This window comes from Lipophrys pholis, assembly GCF_963383615.2.
Source record: "Lipophrys pholis genome assembly, chromosome: 21".
Lineage (NCBI taxonomy): Eukaryota > Metazoa > Chordata > Actinopteri > Blenniiformes > Blenniidae > Lipophrys > Lipophrys pholis.
The window spans coordinates 11,409,199-11,428,253 of record NC_137649.1 but is presented as its reverse complement, the minus strand read 5'-3'; the positions used below and the strand labels follow the sequence as shown (position 1 = coordinate 11,428,253).

The 19,055-nt window shown below is 40.3% G+C and overlaps 2 protein-coding genes across 2 annotated transcripts; both read right to left on the bottom strand.

Annotated features, from left to right (window-relative positions):
• Window positions 1-898: 898 nt before the first annotated feature.
• LOC308126208 (serine/threonine-protein phosphatase PP1-beta catalytic subunit-like) lies at window positions 899-6,139 on the bottom strand. The gene is made up of 8 exons (XM_080490410.1): window positions 6,067-6,139; window positions 3,802-3,933; window positions 3,357-3,587; window positions 2,918-3,022; window positions 2,543-2,614; window positions 2,186-2,337; window positions 1,369-1,503; window positions 899-1,291 (listed from the first exon to the last, which is right to left on the bottom strand). Exons 1-8 carry the CDS (start codon window positions 6,116-6,118, stop codon window positions 1,187-1,189), a joined length of 984 nt encoding a protein of 327 aa, XP_080346536.1. The 5' UTR covers window positions 6,119-6,139; the 3' UTR covers window positions 899-1,186.
• A 985-nt stretch (window positions 6,140-7,124) lies between these two features.
• Window positions 7,125-18,710, bottom strand: LOC308126585 (phospholipase B1, membrane-associated-like; the record flags this gene model as incomplete). The annotated part of the gene is made up of 39 exons (XM_080491086.1): window positions 7,125-7,817; window positions 8,451-8,525; window positions 8,625-8,720; window positions 8,823-8,927; window positions 9,030-9,111; window positions 9,319-9,413; window positions 9,519-9,584; window positions 9,697-9,777; window positions 9,863-9,914; window positions 10,000-10,099; window positions 10,464-10,507; window positions 10,593-10,660; window positions 10,902-10,960; window positions 11,142-11,202; window positions 12,072-12,149; window positions 12,349-12,420; window positions 12,529-12,624; window positions 12,747-12,851; window positions 12,947-13,028; window positions 13,129-13,229; window positions 13,498-13,563; window positions 13,664-13,744; window positions 13,825-13,876; window positions 14,133-14,241; window positions 14,375-14,418; window positions 14,497-14,570; window positions 14,770-14,828; window positions 15,297-15,357; window positions 15,439-15,564; window positions 15,617-15,721; window positions 15,803-15,877; window positions 16,175-16,282; window positions 16,405-16,480; window positions 16,602-16,654; window positions 16,742-16,807; window positions 17,036-17,116; window positions 17,213-17,264; window positions 18,570-18,620; window positions 18,706-18,710. 39 exons carry the CDS (start codon window positions 18,708-18,710, stop codon window positions 7,548-7,550), a joined length of 3,132 nt encoding a protein of 1,043 aa, XP_080347212.1. The 3' UTR covers window positions 7,125-7,547.
• Between the last annotated feature and the right edge of the window lie 345 nt (window positions 18,711-19,055).

Here is a 19,055-nt window from a genome sequence, read left to right as displayed (position 1 = left end):
TTAAAGTGACATTGTAGGAAATGTTCTCAGTCATTTTATTCCGGTTAGTCGACTCTACTTGTCCGTTTATTACACACAAAGCTGCAACCTGGAACAGGTTGTTGGAAAGAAGCAGGGAAAGAAATGCCATGACTCTGTTCAAACCGCACAAACTCTCACCTGGCATCCCTACATGCTTGTTTAACCCTTCTGAGACGTGTCATACGACACGGTGCCGCATTGCAGAGGCTGTATACTCAACTACTTCTTGGCTAGGACTATAAACTGTACATAAAGACAGACAAAACATCTTGTACTTGAATCCAGGTTCACACCCACAGTTTAAAAAAAATGACCACCATGATAGAAAGCAGGTATCCACAGCCTATCTGTTGGCATGAAGGGATTTTTGACCAATGCAACAAACAACCACCAGGGGGTGATGGCGACAGCTTTGTCAGTCGAGTCACTGAAGCCAGTCAGTTTTACACTTTTTATTAATGTGTTATATTACGATGTAGAAGGTGGATTTGTCCTATTTGAACAGAGTCATGTTGGGTATTCCAGGGGTGTCCAGTCATTTTGTGAAGCAGCTGTTTCACATTCAACGGGCATCTCGTGGAAAAGTCTCATCTGCCTCTTTGCAACGTTAGAAATAGTGTAATATAACAGAGCTGATATAGAAGTACGTCAGACAGGGGAAAAAAAAAAAATTGTGGACCTGTTGGTCGGGATAATCGGTAGATTTTACACTGGCCCGGAGAAGTCTCATTTCAATTCAAGCGTGCATGATTTCACAAAACCACAATGGAAATAGTTAATCTGAAGGCAAAGAAGCTTCTTCTCCATTCCACAACAGGTTGGTGTTAATATCCCTGAACGGGCCGAGACAGAAGACGTGAGCGCTTAGTAAATACATACCATGGCATCAAAAAAATTAAATAAAGTTAAAAAAAATAAAATAAAAATAGGGCAGGGCAAAATAAAATTATACCACTCACATGTTCATAAAAATACCCACAGAACAAGCAAAAAACACTCTGGAAGTTTTCACTATTTACCCATGAGCAAGCTGACTGAGAGAAGGCTGGAGTGTTTGAGGCAGCTTGCAGGGATTTGGGCCAGTGACCAGCCGAGGGGACGGGAGGGGTGGGGGGGTGGGGGGGGGGGGGGGGGGGGGGGGGGCAGGAGAGTCAGAGCCAGCCGCTCACCTCTTTTTAGGCGCCTGAGTGGTACGAGGGGGGGTGACAGGACGCCCCGAATTCACCCCTCCATACTGGTACTTGGCTTTTTTCTCCGAGGGCTTCAGGATCTGGAAGGAAAAAGACGGCGACGCCGTTAAAATTACCCACCCACCACACGGCCACTGTTGAATGAAGAGATTTCTACCTGGAAGGAACACATGAGCGACTCGTCGACGCTCATCATGCCGCCCGCATTGTCGAACTCGCCGCAGTAGTTGGGGGCAGAAAACAGTGTCACCAGCTGTCGCTTTGCAAAGAACTCGTAGCCGTCTTCAACAACCTGAAGGGCGCCGGGATTAGAGCAGAGACTAGTGAGTTTGGGGCATTTTTTTAAATTTAAAAAGGAATATTTGCATCCAACCAGTGCAAAATACTTTGTTTCAGACTTGTTTGACATGAAGATAACTGTAAGTGAGCTGTTGTTCTTTATTTGGGCCGTTTGTCAGACTAACAATGTCGCTGAATTTGTTCAACTGACGAGAGACACATCTGTTAGTTGCAGCTGTGCATTATATTGTGATTTTACATTTTATTAATTAGGTTTTTTTACAATTAGAATTCAACACAAACTACCAGTATTTTCTTAGCATGTATTGTTCATACAAGATAGTATACAGATGGTTAATGGTTATTGTTCTATAGTACATGTTCATTTTATAATACCTCAGCTGTTTGAAAGGAATTTTGTATTTTTCATGCACAGAAAAGCCAAAAACTAAATATTTTACTGGACTACTTCAACTAAATCAACAGATTCTGCTATCACAGCCTCACAGAGCTGGACTGGCACTTTTTCACTTTTCTGAATCAGATGTTATGTAAAAGTAACTGCAAAGTGCCTTTCATTATCACGCTGTACGATATAATACACAGCCTGCTTTTTCTATTTGCAGAGAAATTCAAATTAAAAAGAAAATACAAGGACTGGTTTGACTCTTGACTTCACCTGCTGCGAGTGTTACCTGATGTGCTCGACAGATGAGGTCCAGATCGTGGCGGTTGAGGAACTTGCTGACCACGTCGGCCCCAAAAGTGAAAGAGACTCCCCGATCGTTCTCCCCCCAGCCCTGCACATCTTTGTCTGGGTCTGACCACAGCAGGTCACACAGCAGGCCTGCCAACAAAGAGACAATCGGGTCAGAAACAGTCCAATCATTCGGGCCTATCGTGGCGATACTGTAACGCGGCGTACAGTGGATTCCTCTCGGAGACGTAACTTTCAGTCATTTTAGTGTTGATTTTCGGTTTATCGCCTAATCAGCAGGTACAGATGGTATTTACTAAAAACTCCAGAGATTCAGAGCAACAGAACGACAGACCTGTGTCTGGGACATCAGTGGGTCTCATAATACGTCGGATCTGCTCCATCGACTGCAGGTCAGGTGAAAGTCCTGAGAGAAAAGAGTTGGATTATGAGGAACATCACATGCATTTTAAGAATTTATACAATACAAGCATAAGCAGTAATCTAATGTTTAGAATAATTACAAAAAACTGTCAAAAAAGGTAAATTTGCTGAACAGGTAAAATAGCTAATATAGCTACAACTGAAAGTTTATTCAACATCTATAAACAGCTTAGCACGTCACAAATGCAACCGCAAACATTTTCTGTCGATAGCAACGTGTTTTCTTCATTTCAGAGGTTTATCATGTTTTGCAGCTCGAGACAAAAGTGGCTGTCGCTTCACGAACCTCCATGACAGCAGAAGATCTTCTCGTCAATGATCGCTGCAATGGGCAGACAGTTAAAACAGTCCGTGAATGTCTTCCACAGCTTTATGTTGAACCTGCGCTTGCCTGAGGATAAAACATAAGAACACAGAACCATTAGACCTCTCACTAAGAAATTCTGAATTTTAGTTTGGGATTTTGATAGTTTGGGCACAGTGCTGATAATACCCATTATTACATGGTGACTCTTTTCTAAAGCTGATCTGAACTCTTTATAAATGAGGGATCGCGCCGTTCTATTTACATAAATGATGTAGCAGGTTTATAAGGAATGGAATCCAATTCCATTTTCCCCATTGCTTTTAACATATTTTCTTAAAAGCTAAAAAAAATGTAATAAAATAAAATAATTCTCTTTATGTAGCCCAATGTTTCACAAGTGAGATGTTTCCTGACTCACACTCATCATAGAAGCCGTAGATGCGATTGATGGAGGCACACTCGTGGTTCCCCCTGAGCAAAAAGAAGTTTTCTGGGTATTTGATCTTGTAGGCCAGCAGCAGGCAGATGGTCTCCAGCGACTGCTTCCCTCTGTCCACGTAATCCCCCAGGAAAAGATAGTTGGCCTCCGGAGGGAAGCCGCCATACTCGAATAGCCTCAGCAAGTCTGTGTACTGTCCGTGGATATCGCCTGGAATTAAAAAAAATCAACTCATATTACGAATAGCGAACATTAATATTTATAGAAACTGATGGGGACAAAAATGAATGTGTTCCAAAAGCAGAACGACAAGCAGACGTCTGAGCCACTCCTGCTGTTTACTGAAATGAGTTAGGACAAAAAAAATATAACTCCGGGGAATTAAGTATAATTCAGCAATTTAGGGACAAACGCTGGTTCTCACCACAGATTTTGAGAGGAGCCTCCAGTTCGAGGAGAATCGGCTGACTGAGGAAAATCTCTCTGGACTTGATGCAGAGCCCTCGCACCTCAGCCTCGGTCATCTGTACCATCTTTCCAGGACGACATCCTCGCACTGCAGATCGTCATTAAAAAACATATTGAAATAGTCTATCACCAGTCCCTCATTTATTTCCCTGAGTAAAGAGTTGGGGCCACACAGTGATGCAGTGGTTACCACTCTTGTATCATAGCAACCAAGTTCAAATCTGGGTCAGGACAGGTCGCTGTGTGGAGTTTACATGCTATTCACGTGGATGTTTTTGGTTTTCTAAGGGTTCTCCTGTTTGCTTCCACAGTCCCAAAAAACATGCATGTGAAGCTAAAAATACATTCGTTATATACAATAAAATACAATATGTGTTGTTACTTGTTTCGCTGTAATAAGGATGTCAGCCTGTTCATGCCACGTGCTGAATCTTTCAGCAGCGTGGCTCAGTAACCTTTTGTATTGTTTACATTTCCATCACGAATTAGATGGCTGCTGCTTTTGCTTTGCTACTGGCCAGACAAGCCGTTTACTGCAGTCAACACGGACCGTTATGAACTGGCAAGTGTGCGAGTGAACAGCTTGTCGGCTCAGCTGGAAGTTTGTAAGTGAGGGCGGGCCGTGTTGTCCTGGAGGGACAAAAAAGGCTTAGAGGGCAGATTCATGTGTCAAGACAAAAACAAAACAAACCAAAAAAAAACACAAGGGTGTTGACTTAGTTGTTTGTGCCCACAAGAAGAATAGTCCCATTTAAATAAACACAAATGGAAAATAATAAATACATGTGAAATTCATTAAACAACACACTCTGAAGAATACCTTTGTTTTTTCCTGAGACACATAAAAAGATGAACATGTATGTTTTGTTGAGACAGTCTTTCTTGAATGGTCAGAGCATATGTACCTACATGCAGGCTGTTTGAGTTTTCCAAATGCCTTTGATCCAATTGCCCAAAAAAAAGTGAATTCTGTTTTACAGAATGATTTGAAAACAATACAAGCACACTGGAAAATATACAATAACTGCACAATGCAAAATCAAGCATTCACAGGTGGATAAATGGAGTTGAAATGAAAAGAAAAGAATGGGCTTCATTGCCATTGTGTAGCTAGGTGCAACAAGGATGTGGGTCTACTAAGCAATGGAAGACTGCATCCATCCATTCATTCATCTATCCATCCATCCATCCATTCATTCATCTATCCATCCATCCATCCATTCATTCATCTATCCATCCATCCATCCATCTCACATTATCCTGTGCAGGGCCGCAGGCTGCTGGAGCCAATTGCAGTGGACTATGTGAGAGGACAGGGTACAGACACAGGAATAACATGCAAACGCCACACAGAAGGGCACGATCAGCATTTGAACTCTGTGAGTGTTAACCAGTGCACCACCATGCAGCCTTGGTAAACGGTATATGAAATGGAAACATATGCATTAAATATTGAAAAAAAAAATGTCAAAGAAATAGCCATATATATATAGCTATATCAGTATTCTGTCTAAAAGTGGGCAGCATTATGACAAATTGGTTCTTCTTGATTTCAGAATAAACAGTGATCGCATGATCCCAACATGGTTAGAATAGCATATGCATGTTGCACAGTGGTGGCCCTGAATGTCAGTGAAATATAGGTCTGATAAACGGCGGGGTACAAACATATATAATTAAATAATAAGCGTCAGAATGTGTACAGGGATTAATCTGAAGTGTCTGGTTTCCGCGGTGTCCTGTAAAGGGGGCGTGTCCGCGTTGGGAGCCCCCTTGTTAAGAACTGGTAGCGTTACCAGGCAACCACGACTTTCAATGGCTCATTGTGTCAGAATACTCAAAAAACAAAAAGCACTCGGACGAGTTCTGTTGCTCGACTGGCTCTGGATACGACCAGTTAGCGCGAACACCCGCACAGCAGCAAGCTATTTATTCGCCGCTTTTCCTCATATACACCCCCCAAAAGTGAGAGACATAATCATCATGATTATGATAGCGTTAACGTTACTAGCTTCTATCCAGCGTGACGTCACTGGAACGTTCACGTTAGAGGAGCTTCTAAACGCAGGGGCTAGCTAACAGCAGAGAGGGGGATGCAGCGCTAAAGGAGGATATAATGTCGCATTGGCGGAGCCAGCGGCTCCAAACACCAAGCTCCGAGCGTGTCATGCGCCACTCGGACAGGCTAAAAAGAAGAAAACCCATCAAGCTGCCCACGTACCTTCCAGCAATCGAGAGATGAGGCTGTCAACGTTCAGTTCGCTTTCCGCCATGTTTGTGCTACTCGCAGGCTCGAGGGCGGAGGCGTCCCGGTTCACGCGCCGCGTCCCGCCCCGGCCCGTTACGTCAGCGTGACGTCATACCCAGCGTCATGTCTTATTATTTTTACTATTATTACCTTCGCCAATGGAGAAATGAGAAAAAAATAAGTAGATATGAAATGATAGATACATTTAAAATAATCTAGTTCTAATCCATGAACAGTATTCATTTGTCATGAAAGCTATATATGTGATGCTTGGTTCTTGCTTAGCACAATATAATATCATATGTATTGATGAAGAAGAAGTTACCAGTGGGGCCCCATGGTGGAGCAGTGGTTAATGCTCGTCATATAGCAAGAAGGTCCGGGTTCAAACCCAAAAAATGGGGTGATTTGGAGGAAAACCCTGCCCAATCTTCAGTTGTTGTGAGACGTCTGTGCTCGTCATGGCTTGTCCATGTATGGCTTGTCCAAATACCATGTGTGAACACAGGGATGCTCATAACTAGAGCTCCTTGGGCCATCTTTGGTGGATGATCAATACCGTTGTTGTTGTTTCACCTGACTGTATGTTCTGGACACTCTGGTGCAGAGCTGTCAACTGATCATGATCTTGTGGTGTGTTAACTTAGATCGGGTGATGGGGGACAATTGCAGGCCAGATTTGGAAAATTCATGGTAAAGTTATACTGGGAAAGGTTATGCAAAGAAAATGCATTGTGTGCTAAGGAGCAACCAGAGGACTCATAGAATCTGTGCTAATGGATACTTCAGACCCATGATTCTTTATTCAATTTTTAATAGTTAAATTAGTGATTCAGAAATCAACAAACCCTGTTGGTTGGCAATCCACTTAAAAGGTATAAGAACATATATATTAAGAAATATCCTTGTCAGAAGGCTGGAATGACAAAACAAAAATCCTTTGGACATCATGAATGTTTGACCCTGTGTCAACTTTCATTCTGAGCCGAGTGACTCAACTTGCACATGGTTAAAAAAGATCTCCATTTTTAAATAGTTTAGTTTTTTTAATAAAGGACATTATTCATATCATAAATATTTACAGAATTTTAGCAAATAAATACAAATGAAAAATGTACATGGTTAATTAGTTACATATGGAATATTTTACCATTTCACTGCAGCAAAAATTACAAAATTTTGCACACTTGTAACACCTGAGGAAATATTATCTAATACTAAAATTAGGTATGTGATATTAATGACAAGTTGTTCCTGCGGCCAATACAACAAGTGAAAGTCACTGCAAAGCAGCTGTCAACTCAGAGTTATCAACATAACGTCAGACAAGTCAACTTTTCACTGCCACAAACAACAAAGATCTGGAAACCAGTCAGATCGCTGTAATGGCCCATCTGAGCGGTTTCAGCCCCGCTAGAGCTTTTTCATGAGTTAAAATGCCATCAACGGCGACATTAAAACACAACTGCTTTCATCATGTCTCCCCCTTTCTGCACTTTCCTTCGCTGACAACAGGAGAAAATAAACCAGGCAATGATGACCCCTACCAGCAGACCCACTACGCCCACAACCACGGGCACCCACACAGGCAGGGAGTCGTGGCACTCGGGCAATACAGTGGGTCCAGGAGTGGAAACGGGGGTGGTGGTGAATGTTGGCGGCGTGCTGGTGGTTACCGGAGGACTTGATTGACTGTTAACTTTAGTGAAGATGAAAGGACTGACCTGTGGGAAAAATAAAAAGGACAACATTTTAAATCAAGTTGTCATTTTGTTTTGTTTTTAATAACATGTCGGGAAAAAAAATCAGAAAAAAATGAAAAGTACCTTTTTCCCTTGAATATAACAAATGTAATACCTAACATTTTTAATGTTGAGATTAATATAATAAAATATTTATGAAAATTAGGTAATTTGGTAATGATGAGTCTTCCTGACTGACTATAAAATAACCGTGATAAAAAATAGGAAATGAGAATGCCCAAGAAGTTGGTTTGCCTCCAAACAAAAACACATAATTAAGCCGATAGAGAGCAAGCAAGCACCCAGAAAGAATTTGACTAAATGCTAAAATACAAAAAAAAAAAAAATTATATTTACAAAAAGAGATGAGTTAAGATAAAAATTAAGTTAAAACTTAACAGAAGAGCTAAAAGTTATAAATCAATATCATCCAAATTCAAGCCACAAATTTTTGAATTAAAAAGTGATTCGGAGGGAATCACAGCATTTTGTAATCCCACATTAGGTTAAAAAAATTAAATAAATCGTGGAAGACAATAATAAAATAGTGATATAATTAAAAAAAAAAAAAGAAGAGAGAGCGCTCATATTTCAGAAGTCTTTTTTCCTTCCTACCTCAGAGGGACAGAGGATCTTGGAGCGGTCATATGTGAAGTTGTTGTAAGCCTGTTTGTGACCGACCGGCTCCAGCTGTTAAAACAGGAGAACATCTGTAAAACTGGAAACCAACTTGCTGCAGAGAGAAACTGCTCACTGTGTCAGTTTGGTTCACTACTGTTCCAAGCTCACCATGTTATTCCACAGAGCTATGGCCATCTCAGCGTGTGCCCGCTCACTGATGTGGAAACAGTCCACAGAGAAAAAACTTGCATCAGCCTCACCTACCTGATTAAAGAAAAGAGAGGATTTTCACCCTGGATATCAACGGGATTGATCACCTTCTTAAAAACAGGTGGAGTTTTTTTTTGTTTTTTTTCAATAACTTACCCCGATGTAAGGGATGAAGGAGTTGTGTAAAAATGGCTGATGCACAACAGCAAAGTCTTCTTTCCCATCATAGCGGTCTCCAGATAGAAGGCGCTGGATCTCAGCCTGAGGATGACCAAGAAAAAAAACTGTGATTAAAGACAGAACTCAGCTTCTGTTAAAAAAAATTAAAAATCTTTTTATAGGTTTATTAAAAAAGCCTTTTACCTGGTACTTATGATTAATTCTCTTCATCTCCTCGAGCTCTGGAGCGTTTTCTGATGGGTTGATCACGCAGGGACAACTACTCCTGTAAAAGAAAAGATAGAAGTATGATAGTTTAGGTGTAACAAAAGATTCAAATTGTCACCTGTCATCCAGGAAGCACTGGAAAGCACAAACATTACAGTAATCCAAACATTTGCCTTTAAGAAATATCTTCTTGATTAGCATTTTGTTCTTCCACACGTGAAAGCATGACTAAACTAACACTGCAAATAATGAATCAAACGCCAACCTTTGCAGGAGTGAACAACCCAATGTGTTCCTCTTCACTGTCTTCAACACCTCCATCTCCATCACTTCCACTACATTAACCAACACTCGTGGCACCTGAAGAGGGACAAGAAGAGGACAGCCACAGAATTATAACTCACAGAGACGCGTGAAATTAAGGAAAAAGAGTGTCACATTTTTCTTGGTTCTCCAATATTTCACCTCTTTGTAAAGTCTGTCCAAGCTGAGCAGGAGATTATGGCTGTAGTTTCTGGGTGACAGGTTATCCTGCAGAGACATTAAGGACAAACAATGTTATTGGTCCATAATAAATTGTTACCCTTATACAGTATAGCATTCTCTAATATTTATCGATTCATTCATTTATTTTTAGCCTTACTTGGTCCAAGCAGTAGTGGCAAAGATCACTTCCTCCGATAAAGAGCGTCACGAGTTTCCAGTCCATTTCAAAATTCACGTCCTTTGTAGCATAAAAACCAGACACCATTAGACTTCAGCATACAGGGTGTTTAAAGTGTTGTTATATTTTTCGGGAGACGTCGCACCTTGTGTTCTCTCATGGCCTTGATGAGAGCTTGGACTTGTGCTGAGATGTCTCTGTGAGCGGGCAAATACAGTGGAATTCGTCAAAGACACGTCACTGGCTTGTGTAGTTGTGTACGTGAGACACGCATGTACATACAGAGTCCGAGCTCCAGCAGCGGCCATGTTGAAGCCCTTCTGTGATGCTAAAAAGCCTTTAGAGAAGCCTTTTAAGAGTGGGTTGAACTTCCTTAAAATGTCTGAAGAGACAGAAAAGAGTCTTATGAGTGAACTCATCTACACATTTCTGTAGGAGACGTGGTTATGGAAACTGCTAGAAGAAAATAAGATTGATTATTAGAAAGGAGATCAGTGCGAACAAAATGCAAGTGCAGGTTCATCGGCTAAACTATCAGCCCGGCATGAAGCAGCAATTAATTTATACAAGTATGTGAGGAAGACTTATAAGAAGAAAGGTATAGTTTTGTCACATGTTCTGAGATGTTGTCATCTGCTTTTTGTTCCAGCAAGCGAAAGACCACATGTCCTATTAGAACCGTGGTTACTAAAATCAAATAGTGTCCCCTTCTGTCTGTTTGGGCAACAAATATTGCATAAACTTACTTGGTAGTGTCGTGACAGTCTCCAGAGCGTTGTCCCCTCCAATGCTAACGAAAAAAAGACCAACAAACATCAGCATGGTTTGTAAACTCATGATGATCACCATGAACACGTTTTCAAGACATGTCAGACCTCCACGATACTCCGCGGTAGTTCCGGTTCAGTAGTGCCACGCTTGTTGCTTTAGCACCGGTGCCTGCCTGTGAACAGAGAACAAACAAATCAAAGGATATAGAATTGTAACCCGAGACAGATTTATGTCATGAAACACGAAAGAGATACTCCTAATCTGTTGGCCGATAACAAAGTGATTAGATAGTACAAAGTTCAGATATCAGCTGTTGTTACTTATTGCTGAATGATGGATGCCATATAAAAACATCAATCATTACCCCTGTGTACAAGAGGGAAAAAACAGAGTCCATGAGTGATGAGACTTACTGTTATGGAGTCTCCCAGTGCTGCCACCACCTTAATGTCTGCTGGTCTCAGCTTGTGAACTGTATATATGAACCAGCGAAGAACCAAGTCAAACAAAAATGTACCCTAAAATTACCATTTAGCCTTTTGACAGTTCTTTTTTTTCATCTCTAATTTTAAACTTCCAGCCTTAAAAGCATTGATAAATATGAATCAGTCTACATATTGATCTTTGGGTAATAATGTAGAGACAAGGCTCACCTGAAGTTGGTACAGAAGCTGATTGCTGGAGATTTGAACAGGAGAAGTCACTTCCCCAGTTCTGTTAATAAAAGACACAAGTTGACATGGATGTGTGACTTTGCATTGTGTTTGAGTGTTTACATTTCCATATCTATACAGTGGATTGCTAATGACCTTTTTATTCATTTCCACACCTGTCAAGAGAGCGTCCTGCCATTTATCCAGCACATGCTGTGATCAAACCTGGCAGCAGTATTTTAAAATGGAGTAGCCAGATGGATAGAGCAGGTTGAGCTCACTGCTGTGGTGTTTTGGCCTTTTTGGTTTTCAGATTTTGGAGTTTAATGCCAGAACTAAGCATTTCTTCAGTTTTGAATAATCTAAACATCCATTTCAAAGTCACTGGTGGCTGATCACAGCTGACTATAGATAAAAGACACTTCACCAGGACAGTTATGGTCAATTTAGAATGGCCAGTTGACCTGTAACACCAAAGAAAATAAAGAAAGAACCCTGAATGTAGAGGAGAAAACATGCAAACCACTGAGGTCTAGGGTGAGTTTGTTCCAGGGACATTCTCACTGTGATGCGAGAGCTTTAACACCACTGTGCAGCCTCCATGAAAAAAAGAGGTTGGTAAAACTCTAAAGTTACTCAAAACAATTATTCATCACCCATGAAAGAATTTATTCATTAGTAGTTACTTTCAAATCTATAAACCCGGCTAAACCAATACGACTGAAAATCATAAAACGTTCAACATCAAAACATAAGCAAGACTTAAAAACTAACAGTTATTATGGATATGTTACGTATTTAGAGTAGTTTAGTTGTTGTTATGAGAACACAATTATGACATTTAACCTGGGTTTGCAGCTATAAGTAAACATTTAATTTCTACTAGAAGTTGCTTGTTTTATTATTTGATAAAGTCAAGCAGATACGTACTGTAATAGGTCCAGGTGTTGGGGTGGGTCCAGAATATGTGTAATTGCTGTTTTTATAGGTACGGACATAAGGTGAAGTCTGCAGAAAAAGAAAAAACAACTTGCATTTATTGAAGAACAAAAATCTACCTCTATGGCAACAATTAGGGCTTTTCAAAAACATCAACTAATCCTAACTTTGGAAAAGAGATTTCTTTTCAATCATATTCATTCCTCCTCCATGTGATTTACAAACACACACACAGCTTCACTTGTAGTTTCACTTCTATCTATCATACCTTGGTTGGACATTTCAAGTCAATGGATGTACTGAAATCTTGTTTTGATGTCTTACTGCCGAGAGGTTCCAGCTGGACGAAAAAATAAACAGGACTCAGAATAACAGCACATCACAGTTCAGCACTATTTAGAAGAAAATGTTTAATATATGTGTAAACTATAGTTCAATAACTGTTTACCATGTTGTTCCAGAGTGAGCGAGCCATCAGGGTTTGAGCTTTCTGGCTGAGGTGGAAACAGTCAGCACTGAAGACGGAGCGATCAGGACGTCCATCCTGACAAAAAAAAAAAAGAAAGAAATCGTTTTACCTTTTAAAGCGTTTTTATTCGCACAGTAAATCATTAAACCACTGTTCAGTGGTCCAGTCAGTTAAAAAGAGGCGAGTCAGTGACTGACCGGATGTCTGGGAACAACCACGTCCCTGAAGAAAGGTTGGATGACCACAGTGAAATCTGAGCGTGTGTCATAGCGGCCAGACTCCACAAGCTCATGCAGGACTTCCTAAAAAAACAAGAGCAAACCCAGATGATCAGTTTGAGTAAATTGTATTTCTTATTTTTTGGGTTGGGATTTTTTTGTGTTTGTTTATTTCCTACCTGATAGTTTCTGTTGATTTCTTCCACCATTTGAAGAGCTTTAGAGTTGGGCTTTGGCAGGATGACGCAAGGACACATGTAGCTGGAAAATGCGGAGATAATAAGGTGTCACGTGGGCTCTTTAAGTCGTTCATCACAAAATAACAGGGCAGATGAAGTCAAAAATAGAAAGAAGAACTCACTTCACCAGCCAGGTGGGGCATTTAAGTGAGGGATCCAAGTGCATTTCTCTCAGTGGTGTTATATGGAGAACCTCCACGAGGTTCACCAGAGCTCGGGGCACCTGACAGAGATCAGATCAGTTAATGCTAATAAGCAATTAGAACAGATAATATAAAGACTGTTGTGTCGTATACTGCTCTCATTAATCACATGATGTAAACAGAGTCTGTCACTCATGGCATGTTACACACTGATGACCGACCTGGGTTCAAATGTCAATTGCAAAATTGAAATAAAAAAAAGAAATATATATATATATGATGTTGGTATTTTAACATGTTAACATGAGAGGGGATTAAATACAAGATGTGTGAAAGAGTTTATTTCACCTCTTTGTGAAGATGATCCAAGCTGTCACGAACATTGCGAACATAATTTTCCGTTGAGTGGAGTAGCTGCAAAGAAACAGGAAAACATTTTTGAAATTAATATTCCTCTTTTGGTAACATTAGAAATAACTTCTGAGGACATTTTTAAACTCTGTTTAATACTTACTGAGTTGTAGCAGTGGTCACATATGTCATTTCCGCCGATGAAAAGGGTGATTACCTTCCAGTCCGACTCAAAGTTGATTCTCTGTAAAACATGGAACAACACTGAAATGTTTCTTCTGTGGATTTGTCTCTTTTGTGGAGTTTGTAAAAGTCCAGACTTACAGAGTCATTCTTCATCCTTGTCACCAGAGCGTGTACCTGTGATGGTACATCCCTGAAACCACAAAGACCAAAAGCAAACTCAATGAAAGCAAAGAGTCAATTTTTATCCAAACCTTCAAAAACTTTTGTTTGGCTGTCTCTCCAGAGGAATTTCACATTCTTCAACACACAAACACAACAATATTCACATCCTCTGATGGATATGTGCAGGATTGGTAACAAACTGAGCATAACGCTGTTCATTCTTTACCACATCAGTCTGAATTTATGATTAAATCTAGTCCGAGAAGACGTACGATAGGGCTCACCTGCTTTTGGATCCTGGCACAGCCTGGTTGAAGAACGCTTGAGGTTTGTTGGCATTCCCCATACCCGTAGAGTAACCCGTCAGGTTGTGATTGAAATGTTTCAAGATATCTATAATGACAAACAAGAATGAATATCAACAGACATCTTCAATGCAAACAAACAAAGATGCCATGTTCAGCCCAGAGGAACAAATTCAATTGTAGTTAGTTCTTCAAATGCTTCAATCATCAAAATGACTCACTGGGCAGAGTGGTGACAGTTGTGAGGTTCCCGTCTCCTCCGGCACTGCAAAACACACACAATACCACTTTAGTACTGAAGAATTCAATGAGAATTCTGTTTTACAGAAGTGTCTAAACCGACCTCCAGGATAAACCTCTGTACTGATTCAGGACATCCAGGATGTTGTTTGGGTTAGATCCAATGCCGTTCCCCGCCTGGTGGAGAAAATAGTCCATTATTTCAATAAAAGGGGAATCAAGTAGACGAATTTTCTTCAAACGTGTGAATTTCTAACCATAGGCTACATGTGAAACATGATAAACTGATGGAATTTCATATGTGATCTCAGTTTACCTATTTTGCCTATTTTGATTTATTTGATCTCAATTGTGATTTTTTTTTTTAATGACTTACTGTCAAAGAATCTCCCACAGCAGCCACAACTCTAATATCTGCAGGCCTCAGTTCATGGACTGGCAAAATACAACAAACAACCTCAGATCAGTCACAATAACAGAAGCTGTAAATGACATTAATGAGACGGTGCAGGACATTCAGGGAGTGAAAACAATTGTATTGCACCTGTTAAGCATATAAATACACAAAGATATATTAGTCAAGCTTCAGAGAAATACGACATTTATGCGGGCTGCACAATTGGCTAATATTTTATTTTTAAAAATTCCCTTTGGATTAGTGAAGTATTTTCTATTGTATTGTATTGTATTCAAATACAAAGTAGGAATTACTGTCGGAAAAACCAACACATATCTTGGATTTTAAGTGAAATTGGGACATTATGTCATAAATATTTATGAATAATTCGAAAGCCTTCACAAGAAAAACAGCGCACATTAAATTTAGGACTCAAAAAAGTGTTCTCTTTTGCTCTGCTGTAACAACATCCTGGCTTCTGATATCAGCCTTGTGAACCATCCTACCTGAAGTGGGTGTGGACGGTGAGGCGCTGAAATCCTCGCATGGCATCTCTGTTCCTGTAACCTGAGCAGACAGACATGGAAGCGTCAGAATTAGACAGAAGGCGTGCAACATTACCGCAGTCTTCGATGTGACAACACTCACATTGTGAACAAGAGAGAAGGCGTCGCTGTGGTGATATGATGGAGAGTTTCCCTCAGTCCTGAGGAAGGGTCGGTCCTTGGGTAGGGAGGAGGAGGAGGAGGAGGAGGAAGGCAAACTCTTAGTCTCCTGACATGAAAATGTCTCTGTATGTATGTGGGATTTCTGCATAGTTCCTCACCTCGGTTGGACAAGGCAGCGAGATGATCTCTCCATTGTTCTCTGTCTCTTGTTGGCCAACTGTGGGCTGCAGCTGAAAGACAGAAAACTCTTTGTATTCATGTTCCTGCGACACCAAGAACAGAGTGTGAAGGAGAGAAAGGAAGGGGCAGCCAGTGGCTTTCACTTCTGCTGCATTAGTCCTCACCAGGTTTGTCCACAGCCGCACTGTCAGTCTATCAGTGTGCTGTGAAGCTCTGGACTCGGACAGAGGCCGCCCACTCTGTTGAATATAAAAGATAAATTCATAACAGCAGACGAAGAAAAGAGTTGAAAAAAGTGTACATTATGCAAATATTTTCTCTTTCAGTTTTTATAGAAATAGACACAGAACATTCATTCTTCACACTTTGTCCCTGTTTGAAAAGAAAACTGGCTGTAGTGTTATTTGTTAGTCCACATGATCCTGATTTATTTATTTCTTAAAATACATGGTAATTTCACTTGTGGAAAAAAAAATCATCTATCTCATATATCTTAGAGCTAAATGTGATGACTGTGTGAAATGCTTCTTACTCACAATAACAGACGTTGGCTCTGTGATTAAGGGGACATCCTGCAGAGTCACGGTGAAGTCGTGTCTGTCACTGTACCATCGCTTCTGCACCAACAGCTCATCCAAAGACTCCTGAAAATACATTCATATGGAATACATTTCACCATATAGACTGTATTTATATGTCTGCTGAGGCTGCAGTGAACCATCTTGAGGGTTATTGGCTAAATATGGGTGTAGATTTACAAACAAACCTGTAAAGCATGAGTCAGCATGGCCCTCTGAAGTCTGAGCTCTCCCTCAGTGTAAGTTTCCACACATGGACATTTGCTGTCAATCGAACACATTTTATTCTTACAATTTAATGCTGTGCGTCAGGAATCTGTGCACATGCATTTCAAACATAATGAGTGTTTTGACAGAAAAAGCAAATGTTTATGGGATAGCTTACTTGCTCTCAGTCTCTCCATCCCATAATGTGATGCTGACAATGGTCCGTTTCAACTGCGTCACAGTGAAGTAGCATAAATGTGTAAATATTCATAACACGGTAATATTGAAGAACGATCTGGTAAATAATGTGAAAAATACCTGAGAGTGCAGCAGCTGCAGGATCTCATCCACCTCTTTAACTGCTGTTCTGATAACAGATGCAACCTATGACAAAAACAGAAATACCTAAAACACTTGACCAACCTTTTGGGAACTTTTCATGTTTTTTATTTTTGCCTGTCGGGTTAAATGATAGCAAATCTGAAATAAGACCAAGAAAGAATTGATTTTCTTCATAACAGTCTTTGTCTGTTTATTAAGTACATTTAACATGAGGTCTACAAATATTAAAGCAGTGGCAGCCATATTGAGATCTTTCACATGATCTTTTACCTGCTGCTGCTGGCAGGCACAGAGCTGATCCACCCGAAGGACAAGAAGCACCAACTTCCAATCTCGATTCACATCAATATCCTGTAATGAAAAATAGTCATATAGATTGCCCTAAGTTGCCCAGGTAAGGCAGAAAACTTACACACTCTCTCTCTGTGCAGCCACATGAGCACATACCTGATTATTGTGCAGGTAGAGGGCCACCTCCTTCGCTTGCTCCACCAGTGAGCTGGAAGGAGAAAGACATGTGGAGAGGTAGTGTGAAGAAGCTGGAAGTGTCTGAAGTGTATTGTAATGTGCAAATAAAACTGTACCCGTGTTGGAGAAATTGTGATTCATATGACGGGTGACTGATCAGATTAGGGCTGAATACACTCATCAGCTCTGTTGGACATAAACAAACACGTTTAATGACAATTAGAAAAACAAAACATGTTTTTTATTAAGGTAACGAGACCGATTTCTATTGGTATTTCTGAGAATCAATGGAAACATGGAGCTCTGGGTATTCCAGTTTCCTCTCGCAGTACAAACAACTCTCACTTGTCCATAGGTGTGTGTGTGTGTGTGTGTGTGTGTGATTGTCTATCTGTGGTCGGCATTGATTGACGGCCAGTCAAGAGAACTTGAATGAATGACTTCCATACAGATAAGATACCACTGGCCTGGCGGGAATCTTGAGTGTATTGGGGTCCATTGCCTCCCATTATCACAGTTAATGCAGATATGAAAGCAGTAAACATAGTACACAGTATAGTACAATAAACCTTGGAGTAAATTTACTGAACATCAAGCATGCAGCATTTAAATCCCCAAAAGGCAAATACAATGTGATTAATAATAATAAAATCCTTACCGCTGAGCCTCGATACGACTGTTGACATCTCGGTGCTGCAGAGGAAAACCACAGTGTGAAATTAATGTGAGCCGGTGGGAAACACGTTGTACGGTGTGACTGTGGGGAAGTGGTGATCTGCGCTAACCTGTGCATGTGAAGGCCGATGGAAGAAAACACTGCAACGTCTGAGGGTTTCACCTTATTCACTTTGGAAAGACAGAGTAAAAAATAAATAAATCTTTGTTTTAAAACAGATGAAAAACACATTATTGAAGTGCAATTAACCATTTTAAGTTTGCAGGTATGAATAAATAAAAAAAGCCGTGACTTGAAGATGAAGCACAAGAAGCTTCAAAAGGTCAATCAATCTCATTATGTAATAAGCAGCTCTATTGTCGGGACACAAGAACAGGGTGAACATTGAACAGGTAGTTTTACATTTCAGCCGCATGCTGCTGTTCAAATCCATCAAAAAAAGATTTTGACATATATGTAACTTAACTCGATATAGAAGAAATTACACTAAAGTGGATTTTAGAAAAAATATATTTATAAACTATAGGAAAAGCAAAGACACGACTCGTATTAAACATACATGATAACCAACAGTAAAGAGAATGAGAGCATTCATTTCACTGAGATTCTCCTCTCACTGTGATTAAATAAGACTTAATGTGACTGTCTCTACAGACCTACCAGTTGAAGGAGGCGGCTGAGAGGGGAGCATTTGTGTACAAGGCCATCCAGCTGTTGAAAGTGAGAGGAGAGAAGAAAGAGAACGGATACGGAGAGTTCATAAGGGATTTAGCGTCTTTAAAGTGTATTTTCAGACTCCATCTCTGCACACTTGACTCTGAATCCACATTAGAGACTTGTACAGTCCATACCAGAGTTATCAACACTGCTTAACCTGCAGGGACTTTGTGAGCCGCCTGCAGGGATTATGATAAAAACAAATGGTCCTTAGAAACAAGAGCAATTTAATATGAGAATTGTTATCGACTTGCAATATACAAACTGATCGGGGATGTTAAAACAAACGTATATAAGGAGAAGCAAATAATGCTACAAGTTAAAAGATAAGAAACATCTCCGCCTCGTCAGTGCAATTATACCATCTATGATCCTATGGTAACCAGCAATCATTCATTATAATATAAAGGTACAAGTAAACAACAGAAC

Excerpts from the sequence above, each read along its gene's own strand:
- LOC308126208 (XM_080490410.1), bottom strand. The coding sequence starts at position 6,118 with ATGGCGGAAAGCGAACTGAACGTTGACAGCCTCATCTCTCGATTGCTG. Across the intron at positions 3,934-6,066 it reads CATCTCTCGATTGCTGGAAG|TGCGAGGATGTCGTCCTGGA; the intron begins GTACGTGGGCAG and ends GACGATCTGCAG. Across the intron at positions 3,588-3,801 it reads GGCTCCTCTCAAAATCTGTG|GCGATATCCACGGACAGTAC; the intron begins GTGAGAACCAGC and ends TTTTAATTCCAG.